The 23,323-nt window shown below is 37.1% G+C and overlaps 1 protein-coding gene across 1 annotated transcript in view; it reads left to right on the forward strand.

Moving 5' to 3' along the window:
• The window catches only part of DROSHA (drosha ribonuclease III), a 73,842-nt gene that overhangs the window by 22,371 nt on the left and 28,148 nt on the right, over positions 1-23,323 (forward strand). The window contains exons 13-19 of the mRNA XM_053985567.1: positions 2,970-3,139; positions 7,685-7,809; positions 11,166-11,265; positions 14,190-14,297; positions 18,685-18,792; positions 21,194-21,332; positions 22,010-22,070. Coding sequence (XP_053841542.1) covers positions 2,970-3,139; positions 7,685-7,809; positions 11,166-11,265; positions 14,190-14,297; positions 18,685-18,792; positions 21,194-21,332; positions 22,010-22,070 — 811 coding nt within the window. The remainder of the gene's footprint in view (positions 1-2,969; positions 3,140-7,684; positions 7,810-11,165; positions 11,266-14,189; positions 14,298-18,684; positions 18,793-21,193; positions 21,333-22,009; positions 22,071-23,323) is intronic.

The following is a 23,323-nucleotide window of genomic DNA, read 5'->3' on the forward strand; positions in this document are numbered from 1 at the left end:
GTGCTCTATGATGGAGGTGTGGCATTTGAGGAGTGCTGTTATCTAATCTCGCACATTTCATGTGCTCCCTGCTCTTCAGGGTACCATGTGGTTAGATCACAATTGCTGATGTGCAAGGGTCAGCAGCACTGGCACCCCTGAGCACATGTTAGTTTCTTTATCCTAATGCAAGCTTAGACCTTGTAGCAAATATTGAAAGATAAAAGCCATCATTCCAATGCAGTTCAACCCTGGCCTGCTAGCCAAGGACAAGATTCCATGTGGAGCATTGTGCTCATTTTGAGCGAACAGCTTACGTAGGCATTTAACGCATCCTAAGACACCAGGACAGACTTTCAGTTGATGTAAATGTCATGGCTCCATTGAAAATGTGTCCTGCTGAGATCCTGCCAGTGATTGCTCCAGGAGGGTTGTGTGGACAGAAGGATGTATTTCAGCTGTGGGATTTAGGGTGCAGATGAAACATGGAACAACCTTCATCGAGAGGGCTGTGACCTGGAGGTGCTTTCTGGTCTGGGCTTGGAAATTTTATTGGGATATTAATTATAGCTGGTGCAAAATGAGTTTTGGCTTGTTACTGTGGAGAGTACTGATGCCGAGATGACTGTATTTCTAATTGTTGTTCCTTCCTGGATACACAGTACTCAATCAGAAGCAGAGCTCTGAGGCTTGCTAGCAAACATTGATTTGGTTTTGCTGAAGCAATTTGCAAAATAAGCCATCAAGCTACATGTGGCTGATTAACTTGACCTCATCACAAAATGAGAACAAGTTTGTCCTGCCTAGTTTGTCTAGCTTGAGGGTACTTTCCTGTTCAGGGTTTTTATATTCTGATTTATTTTTTTTTAATTTTAGATTAGAAGTCAGCTCTTTCTGTGCTATTGGGTTGTTTACTGATAGGGAGAGATAAGTCTGTATAATATGTATCCCTGTGTGCTGCTGCTTCTTTAAGGTCCCCAGCCTTCTAACTCTTTTTTAAAAATGTCTTTTTCCTGATATTTCTGCATATGTAGTTGCCTTTTAGCATCTTTTTGATAGTTTTTTTTTTAAATCAAACTTTCATTTTTTATTGATTATTTCTTGAAGTATCCTTGAAGATTTTTAATTTTCAGAGAGTGGAAATTATTTCCTTCAGGTATGTTTGCAGAACACTTCTTAAGTCTAATCAAAGAAGATGTTGGTGCATCAGATCTTCACACATCTGTCAGCTCTCTCTTTAAAGATAGGAATGAATTGCTGATTTCCCATCCCTTCTACTTTTTCTTTCTTTATTTCCTAACATTGTCTAAAAGTAATGAGGTTTGGGATGTCAGGTTTTCTATGTGGATTTACTTAGAGACAGGCCTTGGAGTAGCTCTGACCTAGTCATATCCGGTTTACTGAGAGCATGCAGAACTGTATTTTATTCATTTTCATAGGTTTTTATGATGATAAATATATTCAGAGAGTAAAAGCCTAAAAAAAGCACATTTGAAGTCCCAAGTACTGCATATTCTGATTTAGAAAGGGTCTCTGACTTTCACTTAGCACAGCCATCTCTAGCAACCTGTACATAACCTTCCGTGAGTAAGGATACACTTATATTTTAGTGTTTTGTGGGTGGGGGCTACCTCTTGCATAAGAGTATAATCCAGTTGTTGACAGGAAGACTTTGCACACTTAAAAATCTGTCCCTGTAGCTATTTAGAAATATTTCCTATTTCCAGTGAGGTTTGGGGTGTATTTTCCCCACTTAAGATTCCTTCTTGGAGTTTGAGTGAGTTAGCTGTTCTGAGAGGCCAAGTTACACCATTGCCTGTCATAATTTCTGTGCAGTAGTGCTGTAATCCCAGCAGAAGTAAGAGAAGGGCTTGGTTCCTCACATACCTTGTAGAGGACATCATTTTACACAGTGGTGCTGTTGTGCAGCAGCTCTGCAAGTCTTTTCCATCGTGTCTGGGATCACACTCCTTGTGCTGTGGTGTCATCCCCCATATTGCTCTAAGGTTTTACTTCTGGTTGTCACCATTTCTCTTTTGTGGGTGTGTTGATAGAGAGAACATACTCAGGAGATTGTTCCTGCTCCCTGAGGGAGAGAAATCAGTGTTTGTGTTCTGTGGAACTGAAACTTGAAGATGCCTCCATATTTGCAAATTAGCACTATTGTTAAAGGAGGGAATTAGAGAGATTTATGTCAAAATTAAAGCATTGTGGGAACATGCAGTGACTTTTTACTGACATGAGCAGACTTACTGGATTTGAATAGTCAGCGATCTGAGTGATCACTGAGTGGAGATCTGTCAGGACCATCACTTACTTTCCCTGTTTGCATATTCACATCTGCACCTGGCTGCCTAAATCCAGTCAGATTATAGTGTTTTCTTTTGTTACAAGCAGCCTTTGCTGTGAATTTTTCCTGGGGTCTCAGAAGTGTTTAGTAATTTTCACATGCCCTTGATTCATTTAGTGCCAGAAGACAGCATGAGGCTCTTCAGTCTTCATTACTGCAGTTATGGCATGCAAGCATTACAGATGAGTGTTAAGTGCAGGGATAGCTTACTACATTCATTCAGAAGTAGCCTGTAAAATTTTGAATGTACTTAAAAAAAGCTGCATAACACCTAAAGGCTTTTTAACTGCTGTTGTGAAAATAATGATAAAATTGTGAAAAGGAACATTTAACTAGACAACATAACTGATTGTTTTGCTTACTAATTTTAAAGTTTATTCAGGCAAGTTAGAAACTTCAAGCTTACAGTAGATGGAACTGTTACTCTTGCCATCATTACTATTACTGCTTTAGTTAGGAAAGTGTTTATGCCTGAGCAGTATTCATCAGTAAAACATTTGCCTTCATATTTGTCAAATCATATAAGCATTTTGCATTTTATTTTGCTCATACAAATGCTTTGTGTCCTGCATATTTTCTCTTATGCTCATGCTTTAGGAATGAATCTCTGAAATATGATTTTTTTATTTATGGTTTTAAGATGGAGGAAAAGAAGTACTCTCAATGCATCAGATTCTTCTCTACTTGTTACGATGCAGTAAAGCTCTGGTGCCTGAAGAGGAGATTGCCAACATGCTTCAGTGGGAAGAACTGGAATGGCAGAAATATGCAGAAGAATGCAAAGGGATGATTGTTACCAGCCCTGGCATGGTAGAACAAATAAATATTTTTTTTGTTTTTTGAACAATCCAGTGACACGTACATGTCTTCTTTCAGAGAGTTTGTTACAGGCTAAATTAGAACAGGAAAAGGTGACCAATGGAAGTTGCAGATTACAATAGGAACAGTTTATTGACTGGTTCCAACCCTGAATTGTACCCTCTGCTGCTGTACTAAAGGGTGTATTTTCAGATAGACTCTGTTTCAATGTGCATGTTAAAAGGAAGAGCTATATTTTATGTATGTAAAACTTTCCTATTTTCTTGGACAGTCTTTATGTGCATGATCTCATTCTCTTTTCCCAGACATGGCACCAGAGAAAAAACAACTATTTGCTATTTACTTTCCTCTTCCTCATTTGACCCCCTGTTGACAGCTGTATTTAATGTGTGCTGTCCTAACACTGGCTTGAATATGGAAAAGCTGTTTTCTGCCTATATAGTTTTTTCCACATTGTTTCTGTTTTGCTCTTACTCACACTCAGGAATTTTGTGTACATTAATTAATGCATGTAATAATTTTCAGTGCCTAGTTTGAAACCCCTGTGGCCTTATTATTTTTGGAACAATTGGTATTTTAAAGCACGTGTTCTCTGAACACAGCTCCTTTCAACTCCGGTGTGTATGTGAATAAGGCCATTATTCTGACTTTCCCTTTTAAGAAATGTGGGTCACAAGAATAGATGAATGCCCACTAAAAACTGCAGGAATGTATTTCTATAATTTGGTCAGTATCACAAAGGGATATCTTAGAGGCATATTTTGGACCTAATATTTGAGACTGACATGCAGCTTTCTCAGTAGTAATACCTTCCTTTTTCTGACTTCATTTTCCTCTTTTGCTTATAGCTCAAATTCTTAGTTTCTGAAGAAAAAAATGTAACTTGGTACCATACCTAAGAAGGAATCTAGTTTTCCAGTGGAAAAACCTGTCCCAAACTGCAGCCAGGGTGACATGCTAAATACATTTTATCAGTTAATATTTTTAAGTATGGCAGCATAACATTAGTAAACTACTTAATAAGCTAATAATAACTTGGGTCAAATAATTTTCCCCTTGATTTCATTCTGAGTGAAGTAAAGCTTTTGAAACAACAAGAAAATTAGGCTGTTTCTGGAAACCTGAAATACGAAAATACACGTGAACTCTCACTGTGGAAAATTCTACCTCAGCTGCTTTAAATGATTGCTAAACCAGAATCCTGTAATAGAAATTGTTAGAAAACCTGAACAGCCTTAACTTGCCTGTGGTTTCTGTGATACAAGGTATATGCCTGTCCACAAGTTGTCAGCATCTGAATGCTGTGCACTGATGTAACTTCGGTTATTTTGCTGAAGATATGCTGATTTCAGCTAGCTGAAAGCATGCTTTTTTGTTTAGCATGGAGGAATGCATATGTGTTCCTTCCTTGTGTCATGGAGCTCTAAATGTCTGTATGTACAAAGCAGTGTGATTGTGAGCCTTAGCATTAATTCTGAGATCTTGTGTGATTTTTTACTGGCAAACTTTGCATTGTACAAGGCAGCGTTTTTAGAGATGTGTGGACATCAAAATATGTAAGCATAAAAGAAATCTGTAGCGCTTTGAAATGTCATGTTATAATGGCATCATTCGAACGTGTTTTTTCTCTCGAGATTGCAATGACATTCTTCTTAGTTTGTGGATTTTCCCTGTACATTGCAGCATACTGGACTGATTATGAATGTAAGTGCAAAACAGAGTATGAAACTATTACCTATGCATTTTATGACATTAGAAGATAAAACAGTTCTGTTGGAGAGACAATATGAAACTGCTTTCAAAAATGACAGCTCTTCAATTCAGTTGTATCCACTTGAGACAACAAAGTAAAAACACTGAATTTTGTTTTGTTGCACAGCATCTCTTCAGAAACAATAATTCCTCTTGTGATCAAATCTGGGTTTTGCGTGTTGTGTTTTATTTTTTTTCAGTGTGAGGTATTTATATCTGCAATATGGAGAAGGGAAAAAACTTATAATAGGATCTAAATCCCACTTAAACAACTAACAGTATTTCAGCATTATTTAAAATTATTTTGCTTATTCGTGGTGTTTCAAAGTTCAATGAAACTTTGTATTGGAATAAATTTAGAAGTTCACAAATTTTAGTCATCTTTCATACTTCACTCTTCCTAAAATATTGATGGTTTTCTCACTACTACATAGATATATGTATATATTAATATATTTCCATACTGCACCTGCATGCTATTTCATGTTGTGTTCTATGTCTGCAGAGCCTTGATTGATGAGATTTGGAGTAGGAAACAAAAATAACAGGCCTCTGTTCTGTTAGAATTTCTTTGATTTTGGCATGACTTTAAAGGCAAGGTTGTGATTATTGGATAGTCTATCAAAGCACTTTTAAAGAGCACAGGAATAAAGCTCTGGAAGAATAGCATCTAGTTTGCTTGCATCCTATCTGCAGGTGTACAGTTTTTATGTGATGTTTCTGTATGTTGCTGTTTGTTCATTTAACCTTCAGAAAGGGCACCGGAGAGGAGGCTGGTGTTCACGATGAAATAAAAAATCATAACCTAGCTACACCCCTCTCATAACTGTCAGTGAGGGAGCAGTTGTGATTAGATCTTGGAGAAGTTCTTTTGTCCTGGTTGCTGTCTGTGAACAGCTGTGTAACTGACTGAAAACTGCAAGGCAGTGTCATGGAAATGCAGTCTGGTTTTGACTAGTCCTGAGGTCACACATTTAACACAGACCCTGCTATATGCATAGTGAAAGATGTCCTTTTTGCACTGATGAGTATTTAATTGCCTCTGTTAATGTATCTAAATTGTGTCTGTATTTTTTTAATTGTATTGAATATTATTGGTATATTGAGTACAATTATTTTTTAATATTCTGTTAATTATAGTTTGCTGACCTGGTTCTCAGAGGAGTGATGTATCAAGGCTGCTTTATTAAGGGGTACAGGGATGGGAGAAGTTCCTCAATTTAATATTATGAGTGGGGAAAACCAACAAACAACTTATGAGAAAACAAATACTTCTCAAGCTGGTTTTGTGCCATCTCCCAAAAAACAAAAACCAACCCGCTAGAAAGTAAACTTAACTTAATCCTTAAAAATCAGGAGTTTTAAGCTCTTGTTTAGTGAACAACATTCTGTCTGGTACAAATCTTGCCCATTATTTTCTTTAGGGCTTTTTTTGTTCTAATCCTTTTTTATAAGTGCTGTGGGGATGACCTTTTTTCTCTTTTTTGTTGTGTGAAACCATCAGCTTTAACTAACCAATTTTAAAAATTCAACTAATTTAAGTAGGTTAACTATAAACTAACTTTTTTTGGCTGAGGAGATACAACTTTATGTTCAGTCATCTTGTCTAAAGGGAAACTGATAAGCATTTTTCCCTTGGAAAATATTTCTGTATCTGAAAGCATTTAAGTAAGTTTTCTTTTTAGAATAGATCGAAACTGTGGCCATATATAGAATTGGCTTTGCTTTTCTGTGCAGAAAATTATTCCTGTGAACAGTTCTACCAAGGTGGTTTGGAGGGTAAAAGCTTTGTTCTTGACAGTTTTTATTGTTTTGTGAGGAGAATTGTGGGAGCTGTTTCTGTAACACTGAAACTCATCTTTGAGTGCATCTTTGCGGTGCTAAATGAGAAGTTCTGAGATGCAGGTAACTAGAAGTAATACCCTTTTTCTGAAACCTAATACAAGCAAAATGTATTGGCCTCATCCAGCTGATTGCAAAAGGGGGAGAAAGCAGGCATGTTACAAAGCAGCTTGACAGGTAATGGAGAAGTTGTTTACTTGGAGACAAACTGTGCACCTTCAGCTGAGTTTTTAAATATGCTGGGTAAGTGATCAAAAGCTCTGTGAGCAGCATGTCTGCTACAGTGATGTGCAATTACTTACTCTCTGCATTCATGGAGCTGAAGCAAAAGTCGCCTTCTTTTGCACTGTCCTTTTTAACAATGAAAAGAACTTCTGTTTTGAACTGTTAAAAGGGCAAAAGTCTCCTCATTATACAAGACTGTATTCCTCCTATTCCTCCTTGTACACATCAGCCTAGGAGCCTTTTCTGAGAGTAGTGTGACAGATTTTTTTTTTAATGCTGTTTAGTCAGTGTGATTGAATGGATCTAATAATGCCTTCATTTGCTTTGGGAAATCATGAACTAAAATTAGAGAGGTAACCTGATCTTGGCATGTGGGTTCTTGGATGCCAGAATGCTAATCCTAATTTTTTTTTCTGGTGTGATGCTTGACCAAAGAAAGTTGTTTTAAGTTCTTGGAAATAGTAAAAGTAAATTTCCAGAAGTTTAAAATTAAAAGGCCTTTTTGTTTTTTTTTTCTTTGAGTGTTAAGTCAATTAACTTTGTTCCAGTTATTGTTGTTGCCAAATATTTATAATAGTATTAATGATCAGTTTAATGTGCATCTTACTAAGTTTAGAATGTTGTTGCTTCGTGTTTCCTGGATAGTGTGGGCTTGAGGCAGTAAATTTTCCATGGAGCTGCTGTCGATTTAGTTGTATTTTGTTTTTTTTCTCCTAGAAGCCCAGCTCAGTTCGTATTGATCAACTAGACCGCGAACAATTCAATCCTGATGTAATTACTTTCCCTATTATTGTGCACTTTGGGATACGACCTGCTCAACTCAGTTATGCTGGAGATCCTCAGTAAGATGCTTTTCCTTCTTTCTTTTGTTCAGGAACTCATCACTGCTGTCATTTGTGCCTTAAATAGGGCTTGGCTATGTGCTTAGTTGAGTCCAGTATAAAGCTTAGCGCTTATGATATCGGACACAAGCTCCTGCAAGTTAGAAAATATGAGGAGTAACTTTTTCTCTGGAATAATTCAGGATCTGCTGAAGTAAACACGGGTGCATGTGTGGTATGAAACTTCTTAACCTGACAACAGCTCTTCTGGGTCCAGCAAAAGGTGGTTCCTCAAGCTCCATGTTACTTCTCTGAGAGGCCAGTGGTGGGTTTTCAGAGAGGAAATAGCATAATGGGAAGGCAGAGAAGGAGAAGTAGTTACCCAAGCTTCCTAATGTCTGTAGCATATTGACTTCTGAGCTACAGGATGTATTTAGGTCATTTTGTTAAACAGCCCTGAATGGATGTTTTTAAATTTCTCTAATCACTGTTTGAGTCTTCTTATGCTACTGACAGGGAGAAGATTTCAGGTAATCACTTCACCAGTACTACTGTGCATCATATGCAAAAGTAATGATTTTTATTTCAGAGCTGCTGCTTGATTGTTTAATTAGATGTTCTTCAGGTCTAGTAAGGAATAATATAGCCATTTTCTGTTTGATTACTTTATGATGTTTGTTTCTTGCATACTGCTATATCCTACTTAATCATCTCTTTCTGTGCTTTGAAGGATCATGTCTACATTGTGTTTCCTAGCTTGGAAGCTCTTGAAGCTCTTTTCTGTGCTTTTTATATCATGATAGAGTTTGGGAGGAATGTAGAGAAGGAGTGGAGAGGGAATCTGGACTTCAGACAGACCAAGAAATACTGTTTCACTGTGGATTGATGAAGGGACGCAAAAGTGATTATTAGATTTTTTCCCAGTTCTTTTCTTATCTCTGACTATTTCAGGGAATTCTTCCGGTGATTTGGACATCTGCTTTCTGCATGATGACAGTATAAAGCCTGTCTCTGGTGCATGTGTGGTTAAGGTTCTCTTTTTCCTCAATGCAATAGTTTAGGAATGATATTCCCCAATTTAGTACTCCCACTAATAAGAGAACCACAAGCCACTCCCTTCCCCTTCCACTGAGAGACACAAAAAGGCAGAGATCACAGGTTGAGAGAAAAATTATTTACTGGAAACAGCAATGAGACAAGAAAACAAACAGTAACAGCAACAATACTAAAAACAAAAGTGTGTAAAGAGAGGATGATTTATGTGCAAAATGCTCAACAGATCTGCAGTTTTGAGGCCCGAACACCCACATGCATGTAGGACAGTTGGATTCTTTTGCAACTGCTTGCTGAGGATTTTAAATCCAACGTGGCAGGAAGTAGGAATATTGAGTGCTAATCCAGATAATAAAATGGTTTTTTTGGCTTTGATCATTAGTTTTATCTTTAAAACCTATCTCTTTATATTTTAGTTTTCTTGTCCATAAAAAGGAAATAATTAGACCCAAAAATATAAGAATTATTTCTACGTTGATGCTGAATTTATTAGTATTTGTAAAGTTCTAGTATTTTCATTGAAAATAGTATAAAGAGACAAAAATTATTCTTCCCACACATTTTTTTTCTTTAAAATTTACTTGTGGGTTTGTTTTTTGTTTTGGGTTTTAACCTCAGAGCTGCTTAAAATAAATGTACAGAATACATTTATTTTATCAAAGTATCAAAGTGTTTTTTGTGGCCTCTGTGGTGCTGTCATAAATGTCAGGCTTAACTCTGATGTATGTGCACCCAGAAGAGATTTTCCTCTAATGTGTCTTTTCTTTGTGATGTTCTAATACAGAATTTTTTTGTAATGGTAATATGTTTATTAATTCTCAAACTTAATTGTAATAACAAAGCTTTTTTCACCCTTATCAATACTTGTAGAAAAAATGTGTATTGTAGCTCACAGTTTCAGGTTCTTGTTTTCAGGTTGAAACTTCCTCAAAGCATTTGTTGTTTTTGTTTTGGTTGATTTGTTCATTAACTCATTTTTCTTTTTTTGGATGGTGATTTGTTGAAAATAGATATGCTATTCTGCAGATTGAAAAAGTGCAGTGAATGGAGCATGAGAAAAATCTATGGATTGACCATTTCAGATGTGTTTGTAGACTGAAAAAATATCAGTATCTCCAGAGGTAGAGAGTATACATTCAAGAATGCTGCAGAGAAATAGCTAGGGAAAAGATGCCAATAAGAAAATATTTGTTTATGTGTCTGTGAATGTGGGATGCTGGGAAGATTATGAAATAGTAAAAGAGCTGCCGCTTCATTGACTGCTAAGCCACTAATGTGAAAACTTCCTAATAAAACCATTGCTCTAAGTTGTTGCTGGGGAGGATCTTGTTTTATAATGTAAATACGAGTAAAAACAAACTTGAGTCAACTTCTTTCCTCTGGCCTCTAATTCCCTGCTTCCTATTCAAAATCTGATTTATGATTGTCCTGAATACAGAGGTTACATTTTGAATGGAGGTAGCATTATTTCCTAAGGACTGAGGATCTCTGTCATGATTCTCTTTGTTGCTCCTCCCATTGTAACTTTTGTACCTGTCGGTCAATTGCAGCTGAATATAATTTTGGGATGTTGTCTTCAAATGGAGTAAGTTCTTACAGATTTGGTGAATGTTTGTGCTAGATCATTGAGGGACTCCCACCAAGGAAAATTGGGGTTCATGTGTAATTAGACACTGCCAAAATAAGAAAAGGCTAGATGGCTGGAGAAAACCAGAAAACTTAAGTATGTGCCAATCACAGAAATAACTTGAATTGCTCTTTCCATTCAGCACAAACCCATAGGGAACAAAACTTTCATTTCACTTTTCACAGAGTAACTTCATGTTGCATGTGACTTGTAGAGCTCATCCTCATGTGATTCACTGAAATGTTTGAGCTGGTGTAAGGACAGACACTTCCCGGGGAAGGCTACCACTCCTTTGCAGTGAGAGATAGGTAAACCATGTGGAGAAGAAGGAGTTTTCACCTGCCTGAATTGAGTTAAGGGGCAGGCACATCTTTTCAGCTTGCAGAGGTGGCCCTTTGAAGAGGATGGGTGGGTATCTGGGACAACCGGGGTCTGCCTGGGTCTTTGCTGTTCTTTACCTCACTCTGCACATTAACGCCTTCTCTCTGCTACCTGGCCCACCCTGCTGGAGCAGCTACCCAGGCACTGTCACCTCTCAGAAAATGCTTTGAGGTTATTGTATTTCTGTAGCAAAGAGGTGCTTGTAGACATTATGTATGTTGTGTGCATTATTAGCAGCTGGTGTGTTCCTAATGACAAACAGGGAGAGTCTTCTGTTCACTGACCAAAATACTTGTTTTCTGGTTTTGTTCTTCAGATACCAAAAGCTGTGGAAGAGTTATGTGAAGCTGCGTCACCTACTGGCTAATAGTCCCAAAGTCAAACAGGCTGATAAACAGAAATTATCACAAAGAGAGGTATTCTGGACCTTCTTTTGACTGATAATTGAGCATTGTAATTCAGGATGGAATACAGCCAACAGGACTGCCCTGTTTATGGAAACAATAGAAATCCTTTACAAAACATTTTCTTTCCAGACTCTTAACACAGATCTTGTTTTTATCTATGTTTGTTATTGAATGGAGGTTTTTTCCTTTCTTCAGCTGTCAAACTGCTGCAAGTTTTTTACCCAATTATAGGAATTATTGTTATGGAACCATAACTTCTTTATAGCTGTTGCCATTAATGGTTTCAAGAATTAGCATAGAGAAGGACTTTTTATTTCCTAATGTACTTTTAACTGGCTCGTAATTTTGAACATTTCTCTTCTGAAATAAAAACTGCCATGCTTGTGTGCATAAACCGTAATTTATTAGGCAGTATAGTGACATTGCTTAGGATCTTTGACTTGAAATCATCTGGTTGTTGTATGATAGACAAGATATTTTTCTCATTTTGGTTTTTTTCCCTGCAAAGTGATGAGCGATAAGCATTTCCTAAGTGCAAATGTTCAACCAATTGGGAATTAAAAGCAGAAAAACAAAGACTCCTAAATATAGCCTAAACCAACCTATTTCTGTAAATCCACAGACTGAAGTTTTGAATTTGTCTGGTGCCTGTCTGTCAGGCACTCTTAATTTGACAACATGTTTAAAGAATACACAGAGGAGAAATTAACTTCTCGAGTACAGGATGGTATTTAATTAAGTGGTATTGTATTTTTATTTTTTCATTAGAAACACTAATTATTCATAAAATCATAGACTACCCTGAGTTGGGAAGGACGCTTGAGAATCATGGAGTGTGATTCCTGAGACTTCCCCAGTTTATTGGGGAAGTCTCAGAAACTGAGCTTCTGGAATTAGTTTTGGTTGCAGAAAGTGATACATATGACATTGCACCTGATGTTTTTCATTGTTGCAAAGCATAGTACGCTGTTGTGTGAGCAAGAGTGTTAGTAAACATTTCATTTAATGCTGATATTAAATAAGCCCTTGGCTTCCTTACTTATAAATGGAAAAAAAACAAAACCCCACAACATTATGACTGAACTATGCCACAGTTGTAAAGGAAAAAAAATATTTGTCCTTACAGAGGTGATTTTGTTTGCTACAGCTACACACTGAGCAAGCAGAAGATCATTGTTTTATGGGCATATTTTCATTAAGGGGTAATGGATAGCTCATTTGTAAAATTGTAGTGGATTGTTTGTAAAATTGTAGTGGATTGTATTTTGCTCCAGAAGTTAAAACATTCCTTTGTTATTTAGCACTTGCTGTGGAGTGCTGATTTTTGTTTCTAGACTATTATCTAGGATAGCAAGTTTTACAAGTAGTTTGCCAAGAGGGAGGCATACAGGGCTGAAGCAGAAACTTTGTGTGAGGATAATCTATGTATTTGCCAGTAGAGGTGTCAGTAACTCAGAAGGAACTGTAGGACTGTACCTGACTGGTATGTGGGCTTTTAAAGATTATGAATCACATATTATGGAGTGCTTCTGAGCCAGTCAGACTGAAATACAGCCAGGTCTGGCAAACACTGTAGCACCTTTTTCAGGAAAACTCAATGACACACCTTTGACAATGCACAAGGGGTACAGTGCTGGCAGCATCTCTGTTCCCTCTGCCATCAGTCATCCACCACTGTGAGGCTGTACAGTGATATTATTTGTGACAAGGTCATGCCTGGGGCTTTGTTCCTCTAACCTAACTTTGAGCATTTACAGCAGGTGCATAAATTAGGACCTGAAGGCTCACTTTGAAGTCAGTGGAGGGAGAAATGCATTTTTGAAGCCATTTATCCTCTTCACTGAATATAAAAGGAGCTAGGGCTATCTAGTGTCCTGCCATAGACACCGCTTTATGGAGGTGTCTGAGGTTTGATAAATCTGTGTCTGGACAGATGCACCTGTTGGAACTACTCTGTGAGTCTCTGCAAATCAGAAAACAGAGCCTGTTCTTGCCCAGGTATGCTCACAGGCTTCGAACTGAGAGCTGGGAAGAGACAGCTTTGAGCAAGTGCCCTGTAATGAAAAGGAGAGGGAAAGGCAGGATGAGCTTTGCAGCTTTGAAGAGCTTTGTGTTCTGAACAAGGCAGAGCACTGAGGGGTTAGTTCATGCTGCGTGGGGAGCTTGCACACCCCAGGGCTTTATAGTATTGGAACCAAGAGATTCTAATCCAGGGCTGATTTATTTTATCTCTTTTTCTTTCATTTCATTTTTACAGAAAATATTTTCTTTCAATGATATTGTCAAAATCTTTAAATTATTCTGACCCTTTCATGGTTTCTAGAGACAAATTGTTTGCACACCACCAAAATAGCCAGTGGTCAAGATAAAACATATTTTTAATAATTTTTATTGAAATAAAATTGGTGGATTTTAATCAGCATAGTCTCCAGAACTGGTGAGTGCTGACCCCTTTCCCAGACTGGGCAGAGTGACATAGCTGAACAGGAACTGTTGCAAAGTAGCCAAGATGACAAAGCAAAGCCTGCTTTGCTCCTCCTGAATGTTCAGAGCAGGAGTACTCACAGTGATGAACATGAATGAAGAGGTTGTTTTGTACATCTGGTAAATAAAGTGCTTTCATTGTAAGGACTTTACCTTTCGTACTCATGTATCATCTTGGATGTATGAGTTGGACTGGTGTGTTTTGTCATTTGCAGTAAAAAAAAATGTAGTCACCTCTGTTCTCTCCTTGGTCTTCCAAAATCCCCTGCCTGCACTGTATTGCAACACTTCTGCCAGTCTGTATCTGGGACTTATCACATCTGTGCTAGCCTTAGAAAGTGCTCACCAAAACTGAACCTTACATGGGTATTGTGAATGCACTGGTGTGTGCATTGCTGTGCTTTGTTGTAGCGAACTCTTCACAGGAGCTCTGTTCTCTCCCTGCTTAGGAAGCACTGCAGAAAATTCGCCAGAAGAACACAATGAGACGTGAAGTGACCGTGGAGTTGAGCAGCCAGGGATTCTGGAAAACAGGGATACGCTCTGACGTCTGCCAGGTGACTGAACCCGAGAGATGTATTTTCTTTCTTGGTAGCTGCCATTTACCTTTGCAAGGGTTTCCTCTAGGCTAAAGAACCAAATGGAAATAATATCTATTGATCTAGAGAACTATTCTGGTGTTCTGCCCACCCCTTCTATACACACAAAAAAGGTAATATAAAATTTTCTGCCAGGGGTTGATTAGTGCAAGAGAGAGAGGTTAGGAATGGCCAGTTTGAGGCTGGAGGTTTGCCAAATGTTGAGTCCAGTGTGGAGCTCTTAATCCATCAACTGGCTTGGTTTTAGATATTTTAATTTTATTATATTTTTCTATTTTAAAACACCCCAAGTTTTACAGTAAAGCATGAAGAAATATCTTTTTACTTGAAAGAAAGTAAAAAACTGCTAAAACCCCATCACAATTACCTTTTGAGGTGAGCCTCAGTAGAAAGGTATCTTTCAGATATTCTGTTTCATATGCATGACATCTCCAAGGAACATCTCTCTGTCAGATCCTATTCTGAAGAAGTTGACAGCAACCAACTTTGTGATATGATAAGAATAAATGCAATTTTAATTTAATTTTTTATTAGTAAAATTTGAGTAGTAGTAACAGCCAAATAATTATGCTAGAGATATACTTGCATTATTTTTTAGCTGTTGTTTTGGTGATGTTATTTAAGAGTTAAATACATGCAACTTAATATTAGTTTAACAATGTGAAGTATAAATTAGGGAGGTTGCTAGGAAAGGGTATAGGTAGAAATTACATTGTAATCTTAGAAGTCTGGTCAGGCCAAAGGGGGAAATTCTAGAGTGAGAGAAATGCTAGTAACTAAAATTGCTTTTCTTCCATCTGAAACATTTCTTGTGATTCTACTGTTGCTTCTGAAGTAGAAGGAGAATAGTGGCGCAATATCTCCTCACATAGCTCAGGAGCATCACAGCTCTTTCCTAATTTTTGTGTTGTGAACTGGATATATTTTTACAGCTTAAGTAAACAGTGTAAATTTCCAATTTAGGCACTTTGAAACTGTTCTGTGTTATTCATAATCGCTTTTGTGATTCATCTCCTAATGTCTTGAATATTCCTGTTTCATTTTGTTGAAGGACAGCAAAACGCCAAAGAATGATAAAAGTAAAGCTGTTTCACAGTTTTTGTGCCCATCTGCAGCTGTAACATCTAAATCAGCCAGTTCTGATATGAAGGTCCTTTGATTTGATTTCTTTGAGAGGCCAAGAATAGGCAACTGTATGTAAAATGAAAGATTGCTGCTGTTGCTACATGCTTTTTCCCAGATTAAAGACGACTAAAACTAAATACGCATAAATCAGCTCTGGGGGCAGAGCTCAAGTGCAGTGGTTTAAAATTACTGCTTTTAAAAGCATTGCAGTTTAGAAGATTGAAACTCTTTTAAGTCACTTGTGTTCACTTATACTTGCTCTGAGTGACAAGTAGCCTTAATGACACTGGTCTTTGCTGTCTGAGAAATGAACTGCTTGAAAGGGGAGGAAAAATGGTGAGTGGAATGTTCAAAAAAAGAGTAAAATGTGTAAGTTACAGGCTCACTTGAAGTTACCAGTATATCCAGTGCAGTACTTGGCCACTGAGCTGGGCAACTTAAATACACTGTGTGTCAGGATCTGGCCATGTTGAGAAGGCACCACCTCTGTTCCCCTTTCCACCCACACCATTGTTGCTGGTGAACCTTCAAGAGCAGTGTAGAGTGTTCAGCAACTCATGCATTCCAAAATATTTTAGCTCACCTACTTCCACTTAGTAGCTTCAGGTCAGGAGCACTTGCTGTCCTGGGGGATCAGGGCACTTGAGAGAGTCTCTGCTTTGCTGTGCTAGCTGCAGCAAGAAAAGGACATGCAAAATATTTGAAATCATACATATTTTAAAAACCTCTCTTCTACAGAGATAAATACATAAAACATCAGAAACATTGAATAGCCATAGTCCAAGATGATGGGTTTTGATTGAATCAATCAATCGATCAAATAGTTAGTGCCTGGAAAGCAGCATTTTGTCAATATAACTTCAAGAGTCAAATTAAAGTCTTTCTGTGTGTTCCCAGGCATCTGTCAATTCTTTTTTCACTGCACCACAGCTGATAAAAGTCTGAAACTTGGTATCTCAGTCCTCAAATGCAGGGACACATATATTGCTGTAAAGAATGTTAAATGTTGCTTGAGGAGACTCTTTCTGTCTAGTATGGTGGAATGTAGAGGCAGGGAAGCACAGTTGTCCTGTGAAACAGTTTCAGGTTTGGTTGTTTCGGTGTTTTTCAATTAATTCCTTCCATGAAGGAAGACATAGGAAGTGCACCTGTACAGTTTATATGGAGATAAATGGGATGTTCTTATAAATACCCCCCAAAAATTGTAAATGAGTGGCATGGTAACAAAATAAAACTTCCTGATAACACTTCCTAATTCTACTTGGAGTGGTTTTATATTTCTCTGCCATTTGGAGATCCAGGGAGTCTTTTTCTTGCATATTAGCTGGTTATTTCATCTGAGAGAAAAGGACCAGGGAAGAGTTCCTGGTCAACAGCTGGCTGTACATGAGGCAGCGTGTGCCCAAGTGGCCAAAAAAGGCCAAGGGCATCCTGGCCTGTATCAGCAATAGTGTGGCCAGCTGGAGCAAGGCACGGATTGTCCCCTGTACTCAGTATTGGTGAGGCTGCACCTTGAATCCTGTGTCCAGTTTTGGGCTCCTCAATACAAGAAGGACATTGAGGGACCTGGAGTGTGTCCAGAGAAGGGCACTGGGGCTGGTGAAGGGTCTGGAGCCCAAGTCTGATGTGAAGTGACTGAGGGAGCTGGGGGTGTTTAGCCTGAATAAAAGGAGGTTCAAGGGAGACCAAATCACTCTCTACAACTGCTTGAAAGGAGGCTGTAGCCAAGTGGGAGATGTTGTATTCTCCCAGGCAGTGAGTGACAGGACAAAAGGAAATGGTCTCAACTTGTACCAAGGAGGTTTAAGATTGGATATTAAGAATAATTTCTTTGCAGATAAGGTGATCAAGCATTGTAACAGGTTGCCCAGGAAAGTGGTGAAGTCACCATCCCTGAAGGTATTTATAAAGGTCTGTGGGACATGGTTTAGTTGGTGGAGTTTGCAGTGTTACTTTAGCAGTTGGACTCAATCATCTTAAGGGTCTTTTCCAATCTAAATGATTCTGTGATTACCTTCCAGCCCTGTGTTCAGTTCTCAGGAATTTCATGGTCTTTTACTTAAACAGAAAGTCTTGCCATTAAGTTAGTCTTAATTTTTGATCTTGTAACATTCACCAGTCCAGTTTGTATTTTCTGCTGTTCTGTCGTTAGCGACCTGCAGAAATCTGTAACAGCATTTATTCTGTAAATTATATGTCATCTATTTCATGTGCTTCTTCTTCTTGCTTCTCTCTATGCTATACACTCATTTCCTCTAATCATACACAATCCTTTTTCTGAGTTAATTGTGACAGCCCTCAGATTTTAATGCCCTTAAAACATGCCTTTATTTTGAATATATTAATGTCATGTCAGTAATAGGAACAATTAGAAAAAACTAGTTCACAAATGCCCATATGCATAAAAGTCTTAAAATTCTGCATTTCTCCTGTTTCTCTCTTCATTCTTATGCAAGAATTGTGATGTTGATATCATACTTGCTATACTACTCTACAGATAAACTATACTAATTGCTTATTTCAACCCTGATGCTTCTGAAGTCAATATTAGTGGAGAATTCCTTTGAAACACTGAGAGAGGGGGACTGCCATTGTTACAAAATAGTTGTTGTTTTTTTCAATTTTATTGACATTTTCCCCAACAGAAAAACACTGTCTGTGTCTTAGACAAACAGCAACCTTTCTGATATTTTTAGCACATTAAATGTGCCAGACTACAGCATTTCAAAAATCCCATAATTCTTCCTCAAAAGGTAGTGAAGCAAGGTACAACTGTGCTTGAAAATTTAGTAACTACTGTTGTTTGGTGAAAGCTGGCTAAAGTGGTGTAAAGTGTTTTTTCCTTAATGTATTGAGGCAGAGGAGAAGTGGTGTTTCTTCATTTTTGAAGCAGGGTGTTAAATGAAAAGGTACAAACATATAGCATTGTATTCAGTCATAGCTTCTTGAAATTTGCTGTTACTTAAGTTGCTTAAGTTGAAGACTGGGTTTATGTATTTATTCCTTTAGTCTGGGCAGGGCTGTGGAGATAAAAACATATGATTAATTAAGTGCTTTGATAAGTGAAGGATGGGAAACTGATATTTTTTTTCCTCATTTAAACCAAAACAGTAAACTAGATGTTGTAACAATTGGGAAGTGTTTGTATTTTTAGCTCAGTCAACTGAATTCTCAGTACACTAAAGTTGAATGATTTTGCTTATTGCATTTGTTTTTTCAGCATGCAATGATGCTTCCTGTCCTCACCCACCATGTCCGTTACCATCAGTGTCTGATGCACTTGGACAAATTGATAGGCTACACTTTTAGAGATAGGTGCTTACTGCAGGTAAGATATGAAAAGAAAACCTCAACATCTTGCTAGTTTCTCTCCATGATATTACTGAGTTCATCCATAGTGCTGAAATGCACAGCATTGCCACAGCTTGGATGGACTGTACTTGTACTGCAGATCTTTCGGAAGTTTCAGTTTTCCCAAGAGACTTCTAAATAGAGATATCTATTGTTCACATAGATATTACACCTACCTTTGCATGGTAGATCTGGATTTGCTTGTAATGTGTAGCAAGACAAAAATGCAGTTACTGAAAAGACTGTCAAGTACTCATTTCTGGGTAAGTTTCTTTTTTCAGGTATTTATAGAGAATACAGTGTTGTTCTGCATATGAGTGAATGTAAGTGCCCTGCTTCTTGTTTTTATAGCCAGTTGTTCCAAAAGAGAATAGTTAAAACATTGCCTTTTTTTTGCATTTGTAGCTAGTGAATAGAAATTTGCAAACTTCTGTTTAGCTCTTAATTTCTGCAAGCACATGATGAATTTTTTTTTTATTAACAAGCAAGAGCAGGAGCTGGAGAGGAGAAGTTCTTACTTGTTTTAGATGCATCCATGTCACATGGATCATCAGCCTCAGAGGTAATCAGTTCAGATATGCACTAACATTAAAGGTTATGTTAGTGCATATTTGGAACTGATTACCTCTGAGACTGATTCCTTACATGGTGGCCCCTTTCCTCTTACACTTTTTCTGAATTTACTGAAGGAAAATGGGGACTTCTGTTCAGAACTTCGTTCTAAAGTAAGCGTCATCTCTCCAATGACTGAACTAAATTCAAAACATAGCAATTTTTGTGTTTCTTTACAGATTTTACTCCTAAATTATTTTAAGGAAATGTCTTTTCTCACAGCTTTTCTGGTTTCTAGGATTTGTTTTCCAGGCCTTTTCCTACTGTAAGTTACATTAAACATTTAGCATTTTCTAGGATTTGGTTGTTGGCAGGTTGTCTTTGTTTTAATGTCAAAGATAAAAATGCAGTGATGGAAACTTTCAAAATGTTGAGGCCAAACACACAAACCAACAAGTAAATTCTAATCAAAAAGAGATGAGAGCATAAAAATCAAGTCATGTTTGGTTATAATAAACATGCTTTTTAATGCTACACTCATATATTTAAAACCTAAAAGCAATTTTCCATAACAGGAAGATCTTTTAAAAAATGTATATATCGTATCAGTAGTCTGCTTGAGCATAGGCAATGTTAGATGTATAATTCTATATTGATTGTTACCAATTTTATCATGGTATATTCTTTTTAAAGTACAAGCAGGTTAAAAAAAGATTACACTGAATTATCTATTCAGAAAAGCTGTAATGTGTCATGTAGTCCAGATGGAGCAGAATTTGAGAAAGTGCAATTACAACAAACTGAGTAATACTATCAAGGAATTAAAAAGGACTTGGAGAAAGTTCTTATTGTTGATCAAATATAATTTTCCTCTTTAAGTTTTATGCTTAGAAAGCAACAGACAGTGTTTGGGTGAATTACTGAATGTCTTTGCTCACAGTCTGCAGCACCAGTCCTGCATGTGGGTCAGAAGTAACTTTCTGTAGCTTGCATTTTCCAGTGTTTCCTCCTTTTTATACACAAGGTTTGTGTGCAAATACTTTTATACAAGCACAATATTTTGATCTGTGTATGTGTAAAGAAGGAGAAATGCTACGAGTTTGCAGGATGGAGTTCTGAAAAACAAGCTGTAGTTCTATTTACTGCTGCCATTTCTGCAGTGTTGGTGTCAGCAGCAAAGTAAACTTATGGTAATCCTTGGTGGTACAAAGGTAAAACAGAGGACCAATTCTGTCATTCCTCTTCCATTTCAAGAATGAGTCCACTATAGTCATGAGGGAAAGGGTTCTTCTGTGATTAACTCTGCCAAGAATAATGTACTTCTTGTTGTTTCATTTTTTGAGCTAGGAGAGTTTTATAAATACTTAAGTAATGTAAATATGGATGGTTGGGAAGCTCTTTTAATTGCATATTTTTTTAATATGAATATTTATAGTTCAGTGTTAGAGTGAATATATTTTTAAATAAGCAAATGTATTGAAATCAGGTCAGCAAAGCTGGTAAGCAAAAGTCTTAAGGCAAATTGATAGTTCATGCTTTTTCTCTTGTAATTTTTCTCTTTTTAATTTTTCTTTAAAGGAAAAAATGATGAAAGTTAATTAGTTAAATTGATGATTGAGCATAAATGTTGCTTCTTTCTGACATCTGAAATAGCTCACCCTACATTTAAATTGCTGGAACCAAGTTTCTGATTGACTGCATCACTTCGTAACCTTTCTTCAAATTGAAAAATAACTATTACTAGCTACCAGTCTAAGATAATGTTTTTCTTTCATTTTCAAAAAGACATTTAACCCTTTTTTTTTCCTGTATGTGTTACACTATAGCTTGCCATGACTCACCCAAGCCATCATTTAAATTTTGGGATGAATCCAGATCACGCCAGAAATTCCTTATCCAACTGTGGAATTCGACAGCCCAAGTATGGAGATAGAAAAGTTCACCATATACACATGAGAAAAAAAGGTATGCTATTTGCACCACTACCATTCTTCTCTTACCACACAGTTAATCAATAAGAGCACCCTTTCTTCCATTATCATTTCCTTGGCCATTGTTCTTTTGAGAGATGCCTTCAGTAGAGAATTTCAATGATTATATGCAGACACCAGTGAGGTCTTTCTAAAAGACTGGATTTTGCAAAATAATCAATAAGTAAAGAGCTGAGAACAAGGAAGGGTAATAAATGGGAGGATGTATTTGCTTAGATTTTTGGCAAGTACTGTTTTCTTAATTTGCTGCTCAACATGGTGAATGATCTGGAATATATTTTGTAAATGTGTCTTACTAATGTGAACGTGTAGTCTGTCTGCTGCAAAATATTCCTCACCCCTATAAAGTAAATTCAGTGATAATGAAGTAAATTGTTTGTTGCTTATGTAATGTTTAGAATGTCCTTTTCATGCAAAGGTGGTATTTATCTGGCTCCCTGAATGCAAAAATTCAATACTGTTGTAATGGGACTGTGGGCAGTTAGGCAGAGAGCATTGGTAAGGATTATATTTTATGTAGTGAGCCCTGTAAATAACAGGATAATCTTGTGTACAGCAATTACAAAGTAACATTTTGAGTAATTGTTTTCTACATTTATTCAAAGTGAATTAGTGGCTGTTTACTTAATAGTACGTTGTTTATGTTTTTAGGGATAAACACCCTGATAAATATTATGTCCCGTTTGGGACAGGATGATCCAGCTCCTTCCAGGTAATAAAAATAGTTGTTTGCAAGTAGGGAAGCTGCTGCAGAGGGAGATATTTAATAGAAACAACCAACTTACTGTCAGCAACAGCTTTGGCAAATAGTTGAAGTGAAAAGTCATTTTGAATTTACTTCTATATTATGAAGTTGTGTTGAACCTCCATTAGCAGTGACATAGTAAATGTTTGGTCATGCCTGCAGAAAACATCTGAGGAAGGTTTTAACAGATAACTCTATCATTTTTGTTGATCCTTGAAATGAGGAGGACTAAAAGGCTACATTTTTGTTTTTTGTAGAATAAAAAATAAGATTTGTTGTTGTTGTTATCAGTGCTATAAATTGGATTCTTCATCCAATTTTATTGTTTTCTCACAGTAGCACCTTCCTGGCATGGCACCTTGTTAACAGAAGTGTGGTGCTGAACATGGGCTTTGCTGATTTACTGTTCCAATTTAAAGACAGATGCAAAACCCATTAATGTTTTAATGCAATAATCCGTAAATGACCACTAAGAATTCTGTGCGTATAAATATATTTTAAGATGTGGTTTACAGCCACAGGCACCATATTGAGCTGAAATTGAATACACAAAGCTCACAAAGCTAATGCAAGAAACAGTTGCATGTGAAATCTCTTAAATTCATGAACTAGATGGCAGTGTGTATTTTAGCTAGTGCTGTAGCTGGACCGTTCAAGAGCCATCATTTTGAAAGAAGCTTGGGAGTAGGAGAAATTTAATTCTGCATAAATTATTGTTGCTCTGTTCCCTCAATGCTGTTTCAGCTAGACCATGCCCTTTTCTCTTCAAGCTTGTTTGAGTCCTCTAAAGATAACATAAGGCTAAATTACATTAATTCTTATGAAATAACACAAAAATATAAAGTCCAATTTCTGAGAGAGGTGTGTATTCAGTTATGTTGCTACACAGACTTGCTCACACATTACTGTTTCTTACAGCAGAGGTACTTGAATTCCTTCAGCCCATAACAAAGGCCTGCTATTTCAGAAATTTCACTAATTCTGTAATTGTTGGGGGAGTGAAAATTACAATAAAAGCTGCCAACACTTGACAAGGCTCTTCTGGATTAAAAAAAAAAAAGTCTTGTGCCAATGTCCTTGATTCTGTTACAATCATGTGTGAAATCAAAAATGGTTCTGCTTACTTGCTTTGTCTAGAGCAGAAATTTGTATGTATTGAATATAAGCAGGCAGACAGCTTGAAGGAAATGAAAGTTCTTGCAAAACAAAGGTAAATCAGG

This window comes from Vidua macroura, chromosome 1 (genome assembly GCF_024509145.1).
Source record: "Vidua macroura isolate BioBank_ID:100142 chromosome 1, ASM2450914v1, whole genome shotgun sequence".
In the NCBI taxonomy this organism is placed as follows: domain Eukaryota; kingdom Metazoa; phylum Chordata; class Aves; order Passeriformes; family Viduidae; genus Vidua; species Vidua macroura.